At 42.8% G+C, this 9,687-nt stretch overlaps 1 protein-coding gene across 1 annotated transcript; it reads right to left on the bottom strand.

Annotated features, from left to right (window-relative positions):
- Nucleotides 1-1,840: 1,840 nt before the first annotated feature.
- GPR55 (G protein-coupled receptor 55) lies at nt 1,841-8,449 on the bottom strand. Its single transcript, XM_053389961.1, has 2 exons — nt 8,215-8,449; nt 1,841-3,447 (listed from the first exon to the last, which is right to left on the bottom strand). The coding sequence occupies exon 2, from the start codon at nt 3,433-3,435 to the stop codon at nt 2,503-2,505; it is 933 nt and encodes a 310-aa protein (XP_053245936.1). The 5' UTR covers nt 3,436-3,447; nt 8,215-8,449; the 3' UTR covers nt 1,841-2,502.
- Between the last annotated feature and the right edge of the window lie 1,238 nt (nt 8,450-9,687).

The following is a 9,687-nucleotide window of genomic DNA, read 5'->3' as shown; positions in this document are numbered from 1 at the left end:
AGAGTTCAGGGAATATGAGGAGGGAGAGGAATGCACAGAAAAGAGACCAACATTCGTTTAGCAGAACTTTGCTAAACACTTCGTACACAGTAAAATTCTCCCAGAAGATAACAGAACTAAAAGCTGTGGTTGCGTTTAATATACTGGAAATGCAAATTGCACAATCTGAAGCATCTTCATCATGTGTCTTGACCATTGAGGACATTAATGGATCAGTCCCTGGGAGAACGTTGGTCCAGGTGTTGTGTAGGGCATAGGATGCTTGTGTGGAGCTGGGAGATGGAGCAGGTGGACACAGGAAGAGAAGATCTGATATTTGTCAGAATATCTGTGGCAAGGTTGTCTCCCATAGCATGTAGTGGGAGAGAACTGTGGGTCTCATTGAACAGCTCCCAGGTTACAGAAGATCTGAGTTGTCAACACATCTATATTTCAGGAATGTGCCTGCATCTCGAATTGAACTCTTGGTGCTTCTGAACAAGGTTTAGGGTAGCTATGCGTGCAGAAATTGCAGTACAATATGTGCTTCAAGTGTCCCTATGGCATTTGCTCCCTGCGATGAAGTAGTGGCCTGGAGTGATCTGCCACTGTGCTGTCGGAAACCTGCCCACCCAAATATAGGGCATGATGACACCACCCCTGTATGGCAAATTGAGTGGTTTAGCCACTGTTAATAATAACAAAATGCCTAATGTCTGGCTGCTACAAAATAGAGAAAAACTCAAAACAATGCACACATTTTGCCATGTGGAGGTGGACTCAGTGTGATTCCAATTAAAGCAGTCACAACATAAAGGCATATTACTTATAACCATCCTTGGATTTTATTTTAACTTTTACCTGCCTGTGCAAACAGAATTTTCAGCTCCTTTTGAGGTATGCACTCTGCTTGGTTAGGAGTAATGTTCAAATTCCTATTGATTTTCATTGCAATTTCATCTGAATGGTACAGATCCTGAAGGGAAAGGAGCATCATAACAGTTTCTTTAGTGAGCATTGTGGCACAGTAATAAAAATTAGGCTTGCATTTTCTTCTGCGCTACTCAAGTTGGAAATCCAACCTTTTTGTGTTTGGTTGTGCATGTTTTAAGCCAGTCATTAACCTTGGTAACTTTGTGCAAAACCTGAAACACATGGACAAGGCCTTAGTTCTTTGCTGGAGCTAAAGATGATTCAAAGAACAGAACATCAGTTATCAGGTGACGAGATGGGGGGAGGGTGGGTGGAACAAAAGAAAGACCATTAAATGCTTTATATATTTTGTCTGAAAGAAATCTTACCTTTTAGGAGAAATGAATGAGATAATAAAATATTTTACTTCTGGTTGCAGTTGTCTCTTATTTCTGTGTATGTATTCCTGAAGGATTCTCCCAGTGCTACTTTTCTAGAAAAAGAGGTGCCAAAACTTCTCTTACAATGACAATGGTAGCCACTTGAGATGTGCCAGAACTGAGTTCTGGTGAGTTGCGGCTGAAATAGAGCCCTGATTATACATGTCTTCAGTCCTTGCAAAGAGGATTAATTAAGCACATGGAGGAGACAGGATGAGCGCACCAGCTCCCATGCCACCACTATTATCATTGCCTTCCAACCGTGGAGGGAGATGGTATGAAAGGGGGTGTTTTGGAGCTTTGAGCTTAGAGGGGGGGAAGTGGTAGGTGCAATGAATGAATGCATTGCAACACAAGTGCTTAATTTCATGCAATTCCATCAGCTGAGAACCCCCTAGTTAGACAGCACTGAATGTCATGGCCATCTGGATGTACAGTTCCTACTACTTGTAAAGCAACAGTAGGGCAATACCTTTATTACGACTAACTAAAATGTCACAAAGCAGTGAGCAGACTTTTGAGTTCCCTGAGAGGCCTTCTCTAACATCAGTCTTTCCGTCTTGTAATTATGAAACCAAAGCTCGCAAACCAAAAGAGAATGGAAGCTGCTGAATCATATTTCCAAGTAAAGTAAATGTTCTGCAAGCATAAAGCCCACCATGCATCTTCCTGTCCAAAGCATTACAATTTTGCAACGTAAGAAAAAGCTTGATGAAATGCAGAAAACTGCACCAGAATTGGCTGTGCTATTCATTTTACTGGTAAAAACACGGGAGTAACATCATTACAGCCAATGGATTTATATCAATATTAAATGACAAAAACCAGTACAATAATAGAGAAATCAGTTGCCTGTAAACTCAAATACTGTATGGGTTTGGGGACAACTGCTACCTTACCATAGTCCTCATTGTGGGCTCTGGTTTGATTTCCAGGAAATTCTGAACATAATGTGATTTAATTGGTGCACACAAGTCTGGATGTCCCTCTCACACAGTTTGTTTTATTTATTTAGGAACTGAAATGCCACTTTTCAAAACACAGTTTTCTCAAGGTAGCTTATAATTAACATCATATGACATGAATTTAAGCACACTTCAGCAAAATTGTTCCAAGGGGAGAAATTTCCGTTTCACAACAGCACATCCAAAATGGCTGCTCATCGAACACTTTAGTCAATGGTACTTGCTTGTGTATTCTTCTCTGTTGAGGCAAATTTCATAAACTCCTTTAAGACGAAATAGTAGCAGATACCATCCAGGAAGCAGTTGAGATTAGCCCAGCACAGGCTGATCTGAACAAATGAGCGAATCATCTGCTGGCAATCATCCAGTATTTGGTTCTTCACAAGATAATATAACACCAGGGCCACATGCAAAGGGGTGAAGCAGACGAGAAACGTAGTCAGGTTTGCTGTGATTATATTGATGGATTTGCTCCTGTTTGTGAGGGGCTCACCAGGCGTTTGGTTCCTTCGCAGGCATACAATGATCCGGACTGTGCAGAAGATCATAGCTGTCATGCAAATGAGAAAAGCTGTTTCCAGGGTGGCAAACAAGATGGTGTTTTTCCAAATACTTCCGGAAAAGCCGTAGAAGCAGGGGCCTCCATGTTGGTGAAGTTGATACGTATATGCAGTTCCTGCCCACACCCCAGCTGAGATGACAAGACAAGTTGTGGCTGCTTTCTTGGGAGATCTTAGGGTCATGGCGACAAAGGGGTGCAATATAGCAATGTATCTATCCACACATATGCATGTGGAGGTTAAGATGCTTCCGTACATGTTCACAAAATACAAGCTTTCCAGGAAGGAGCAAAAGGCACCGCCGAGATCCCACTCGCTTTTGTGATAGGAAATTATCTTAAAGGGAAGAGCAAAGAGCATCAAGGTATCAAAAACCATCAGTGATGCCATGTAGATAATGGGTTCTGTCCATTGCCTGATCTTGCGGCAGGCAAACCACATCGCCATTCCGTTGAACAGCAATCCCAGGATGAATGTGGGAATGTATATAGCAAATTGGAAGCGTTCCACATAAGGTGGAATGGGGAGGCTTGTGTTCCCTTGACTAGAACAGTTGGCTTGAAGGCTGCTTGTCTCCATCAGTTCAGTTTCCTTCAAAAAAGAGACAATGAGGCTATTGAAGTGAAGGCCACTGGATGATAGTTTAAAGAATGAATCAACTGGTCGGTGCCCCCCACCCATCCCCATTCAAAACCCATCTGAACCATGAGCTCATTCCATCAGAGAATCCATTTTCTTTCAATCTCCCATGTGTAATATGGAGGTAACAATAAGGTAAAGGTAAAGGGACCCCTGACCATTAGGTCCAGTCGTGACCGACTCTGGGGTTGCGGCGCTCATCTCACTTTATTGGCCGAGGGAGCCAGCGTTCAGCTTCCGGGTCATGTGGCCAGCATGACTAAGCCGCTTCCAGCAAACCAGAGCAGCGCACGGAAACGCCGTTTACCTTCCCGCCGGAGTGGTACCTATTTATCTACTTGCACTTTGACATGCTTTCGAACTGCTAGGTTGGCAGGAGCAGGGAGCTCACCCCGTTGCGGGGATTTGAACCGCCAACCTTCTGATCGGCAAGTCCTAGACTCTGTGGTTTAACCCACAGCGCCACCCGCGTCCCCGGAGGTAACAATACTCACCTACAATATTAGAGTTGCTGTAAGGATTGAACACTTAGGAGTAGTGGAGGAGACCAACCTGGTTTCTCTGAGCCATTAGCAGGGTCAAATCCCACCTTTGCCACTTCCACTCATGTAGGCTGGGCATGGCCCTGCAATAGGACACCAAGGGGTTTGATAGCACCGCAGTAAAGCTTTGAGTCTTAGCATTCATATTGGTCCTACTGCAAAGTCAACTAAATCATATCATAGTTAAGGACTTCTCTAATCAACCTGGGTTAATTAGTATGTTCTTCATTCTCCCATTGAAATGCTGCTGCGATGCAGATGTGAACCTAAATTTTATACCACAGCACTCAGTGAAGCAGGCAGAAGATACCAATGGGTTTACCCATTCAAACTCCTAATAAATTATAAAGGAGTAGCTAAAGCTGCCTCCTCCATACAACTGGAAGCTAAAATAAAATAATAATAATTAACTCAACTGGAACTGCAACCAAATGAAGACAAACATCTGAGAGAAGTAGGCAGTGAAGAGGAAGTCACAGAACTCGAAGAAGGCGACTGGCAGCAAATGAACAGAAAGGGAAGAAAAACAAGACGGAAAAGGACAAAAAGGAAGACGCAACAACAGCAAAAGCAACACAGAGATGGTTTCCTCTCTGCCTGACGTCTCATTGAAACTACCAGCTGTAAGTTTGAGATCTATAACCAAAACAGGAAAGAAATGAGATCTATGAGATCTATAACCAAAACAGCAAGAACTGGGCTATTCTTCTCTTATTTTTTGTTTGCAATATAACCATGTAAAACATTTTCTGTTTCTGTGGGGGAGGGGTTAGTGCTTATGTTCCCCAACGTCATCTTAGCTCATGAGCATCTGATTCATGAAAAAAGAAGCAAACTATTCCACTCTCAGCTATAGGTGCTGGGAAGGTTGTGGCATTTTTGTCAGTATTCTTAGCATTCGCCATTTCACATTTTAAGCTCATCGTTGTACGAGGGTGCTCTGCGTATGTTATGTTCCCTTGGAACCTGGCTGCTAGAATTTTATTTTATTTTTGTTATGGTTTAGGAGCTGAAATGTGACCTTGAATTGTGCTGTGGAATACAGTGCTTGGTGGTTTATTTATTTTTTAAATTTCCTGCTGAGCAAGGATGTGACCTTGAGCTGTGTTTCAAAACCACTTTAGCTGTAGCTAAGTATTGTTGTTTTCTTCAAAAGAAGCCGTGGCAGACTCTTTAACTAGTGCCTTGTTGCGAGACTCATTGAGAATCCCCTGTAAGCTGCCTTGACTTTCATGATGGAGAAAGGCCATTAATATTCCAATAATATTCCATTAATATTTGACTTCCTTCACCAAACTGGTGCCCCCCAGGTGAATTCCAACTCTGGTCAGCCTGAGCCAATGATTCTGCTGGCAAAGGCTGACTTACATAATAAGTACCTATAAAACCCAATGCAAAACTACTTGAAGGACTGTCTCCTCATATGTAAATCTGCTCGTCCTTTAAGATTTGGTATTGCATCCTTCTTGTGTGTCTATCGCCTTCTGAGGCAAGATTAGTGACAGATATAACAGGGTTTTTGTTGTTGTTGTGCCCCCACAAATCTATGGAAAACTCTTGCCTCCAAAGGTGTTCTTCTGGCAACTGAAATTATTCAGTTGATTCTGTTGCTGTTTGCTTAATTAATTAAATAATTAAATAAATTTATATCCTGCCGTTGCTCCCTAAGGGTGCCAGTGTATTAATTATTGGCGTTGCTCTTCGCCTTTTTTGCTTTCTGCTGTTGTTCTTGGTTTGAAAATCTGTTGCTTTTACATTTGCTGCTCGGAGGCAGGGGAAAGTGGACTGTGCGTTGAATTACATAAAATAATTATTCCTATCCAATTATTATAAAATTGGTCTATTTTGGACTTGTTACCAAAAAACACGGTGCCAGCAACTAACTTAGATGGATTTAAATAGGCATGAGACAAATTTATGGAGGACAGGGCAGGCACTGATTACTAGTAGTGATGAATCAGAGTTCATATGGGTCTGATTGCCAACTATTGGGAACAGGCTGCTGAATCTGATGGACCCTTAGTCTAATCCAGCAGGGCTCTCTTCATGTTCTTATACAGGTTGTTTGAATAGACTTTTATGTTTTTATACTTTCTACAGCATGCTTAATATTAAGCGCAAAAGTAAAGTGTCATTTGCATCTGTCTGTCAAGAGACAACTGAGTGCACCTCCAGGGGTGAAGTCAAACTGCTGCATTAGCAGCACCAAAGTGAACTCCTCGGGGCGCAAGCCTGGGCAGGGTGTATGGAGGTCCTAGGCTGCCCAGATGACAAGACCTCCGTTCCTAGCCTTGCTGATGTGGTCCAAAGGGAAGCAGAGCCACACGTTTGGCGCCAGCTTGGCTGCAGGAGTTGCTGGAAGGAGGCATACAAGGCGCCATTCAACTGCCTTATGTGATAAAAGTAAATAAAATTATGGTATTAAGTGAACACGCTATGTAGTCCTAAAAGCTATACAACAGAAAAGGTATAAATTGAATGTATTCTTTGCTGCCGAGATGAGATTACATAACAACCAGCTAACATGGCTCACTTGGTCGAGCATGAGACTCTTAATCTCAGGGTTGTGGGTTTCAGTCCCACGTTGGGCAAAAGATTGCTGCAATGCAGGGGGTTGGACTAGATTATTCTTGTGGTTCCTTCCAATTCTACAGTTCTGTGATTCCATAATGCACCCCAAAACAAGACAGGAAAACATTTTTCAGTCAAGACATAAAAAGGAAAGTGCAAAACACTGCTCTTTCTGGTAATGGGCGGGTGTCATTTCCTTGAAGAGGATTTATGCAGGAGTAACTAGGGAGAAAAGGGATGAAGGTGGCACTGTGGGTTAAACCACAGAGCCTAGGGCTTGCTGATCAGAAGGTCAGCGGTTCGAATCCCCGCGATGGGGTGAGCTCCCGTTGCACGGTCCCTGCTCCTGCCAACCTAGCAGTCGAAAGCACGCAGTGCAAGTAGATAAATAGGTACTGCTCCAGCAGGAAGGTAAACAGCGTTTCCGTGCGCTGCTCTGGTTCGCCAGAAGCGGCTTAGTCATGCTGGCCACATGACCTGGAAGCTGTACGCCGGCTCCCTCAGCCAATAAAGCGAGATGAGCGCCACAACCCCAGAGTCGTCCGCGACTGGACCTAACGGTCAGGGGTCCCTTTACCTTTTTAACTAGGCACAGGCGACCACCAGTAACCATGGTCTAAATGCCAATGCCTACTACAACTGAGATAATCTTTGTTAATTCCACCAGCTCAAGTCAGTCAGGATGGTGGAATGGGATGGCTAGGTTCAGGCTGCCCACACACCATACGTTTAAAACACATGACTTCCCACAAAGAATCCTGAGAACGTTATTTACCCCTCACAGAGCTAGAGCTCCCATCATCCTTAAACAAACTACAGTTCCCCAGATTCTTTGAGGGAAGCTATGTGCTTTAAATGGTGCCTCACTCCCCACCTTACAAACAGATGGGCATCACTCTCAAAGCTGATAGTGTCAGCCATCTGATTACGGCTGTACATGCAGCTTCTGATACACACACAAAGCACACTTTGTACTCAGGCCGAGGAAGAAATGCACCTGCAAGTATGCTATGCTATGCACACGCACACAAACACATAGAGGAGTTGTACGAGTATGATAGTTAAAGGACCCCTGGGCGGCTAAGTCCAGTCAAAGGTGACTATGGGGTGCGCTGCTCATCTTGCTTCAGGCTAAGGGAGCCAGCGTTTGTCCACAGACAGCTTTCTGGGTCATGTGGCCAGCATGACTGAACCGCTTCTAGAGCAACGGGACACCGTGACGAGTGCCAGAGTGCACAAAAATGCTGTTTAACTTGCAGCCACAGCGGTACCTATTTATTTGCTTGCACTGGCATGCTTTCGAACTGCTAGGTTGGCAGAAGCAAGGACAGAGCAACGGGAACTCACCCTGTCGTACAGATTTGAACCGCCGACCTTCCAATCGGCAAGCCCAAGAGGCTCAGTGGTTTAGATTCGAACACAGCACCACCCGCGTCCCTTAGTTGCACAAGTATTTTCCAGGGTCTGCCATATCCAGCATTGAGGACTACATGAGATGGCTTGCTGGATCTAGACAGATTATTAGCCAAACTGAAGATAAAGCATTGCAAATTTAAAATCCTAGATGTGATCAATGGTATCTGTACTTAAAGCTCATAGAACTTACCCCCAAACTCACTCTCCATAAAACCAGCCAGAACACTGGATGTTACTTCAGTGAATCAACAGTAGGTCCTTCTTTACAAAGCCTTTCCGGGAGCAGAATAAACACCAGATCCCAAATGCAAATACTAGCTTCCTCTTATCGATGTTCTTAAAACAAACATGTACCTGCACACTACTTAATTAGCTGGTGCCATCATTTGCGAAAAGCTGCAGCTCTATTCTGTCAACTCCAGCTAACATTCTCAACTCTCATTAGTTGAATTCCTCAGCCTTCTGACGTAGTTTTTAAAGGTATTTGCATACGACGCTCCACTTTTTACTATGTGGTAAACCTGTAGCAGAGGAAATGGTATTTGTAAGTCATAACTGGCTTTATTTAGCAACATGCGTGACAAGCTTCTCAATTTGGCCATGATTAGGGAATAGGATTATGTTTATTTGAAACCACTTGAGAGACACTGTACTGTAGCATAACCCAGGCTTTGACACTGATTTTTATATTGCACTGAACTGAAACAACGGCATTGCCACTTAACCTATTGTTGTAAATAATTAGCTAATGAACTGCTGGAAAAGAAGAAAGCATGCAGTATAGAGTGCTACTCTTTTACACTTGCAGGTTAACAGTCACTATTGGAGGTGGTTCAAAACTGATTCTTGGCACCCTATGGAATGAATAGGGCTAGATCTGGAGTGCATTGTTTGCATACTTCTTTTGAAAGCCAGCCCACAACTGGGATAACTATTTTAGAGCTCCCAAAGAAGGGCTACATTTGATATTAAGAAAAGGTGAATGATATGCACGACCATGTTTTTATAACCCTCCCCAGCTTACTGCCACATTTACAGAATGAGATGTCAGTGTATTTGGTGCGAATGAGATTAGTCTGTACTGTTTTTAACACTGATTGGGAGCCGCCCAGAGTGGCTGGGGAAACTCAGCCAGATGGGCGGGGTATAAATAATAAATTATTATTATTATATTATTCTACAACAGTTTCGTTGAAGATGAAATCAAAATATAGTTGTGAGTTTTACTTCTGAGTAAAAAAGTTTCTAATTTACTTTGAGCAATCATTAAAGTCATTTATAAAACATGACCTTCAGTTCCAGGAAACATGCACGTTATGAGTCATCTGCTGTTTTCCCCACGCTATATAGTACAAGAGGGCAGACTATGACAGAATCATCCAGTACATATGTGGATTGAATATTCATCATAAGGCAATGTCAGAATTGAAAATAGTAAGAATTTAACATCTTAATGTATGTCACTTAATACATTTTAAAATATGAATTGATGGACAAACAGGCTGCGCATATGCCTATAGCAAAAACAGCACCAGTGATATTATTTCTTCCTGATCACCTATGAAAATCCAAACTCAAAATGAAGTAATTTAACTTTACTAGACCCATCAAGATGTATAGTGTCAACTTGTACATAAATGGTTTGTGAAAATGCTGTTAGTCC

Source organism: Podarcis raffonei, chromosome 5 (genome assembly GCF_027172205.1).
Source record: "Podarcis raffonei isolate rPodRaf1 chromosome 5, rPodRaf1.pri, whole genome shotgun sequence".
NCBI classification, from domain to species: domain Eukaryota; kingdom Metazoa; phylum Chordata; class Lepidosauria; order Squamata; family Lacertidae; genus Podarcis; species Podarcis raffonei.
Note: the sequence above shows the minus strand (reverse complement) of the source record. Positions and strands in the feature narration are given on the sequence as shown.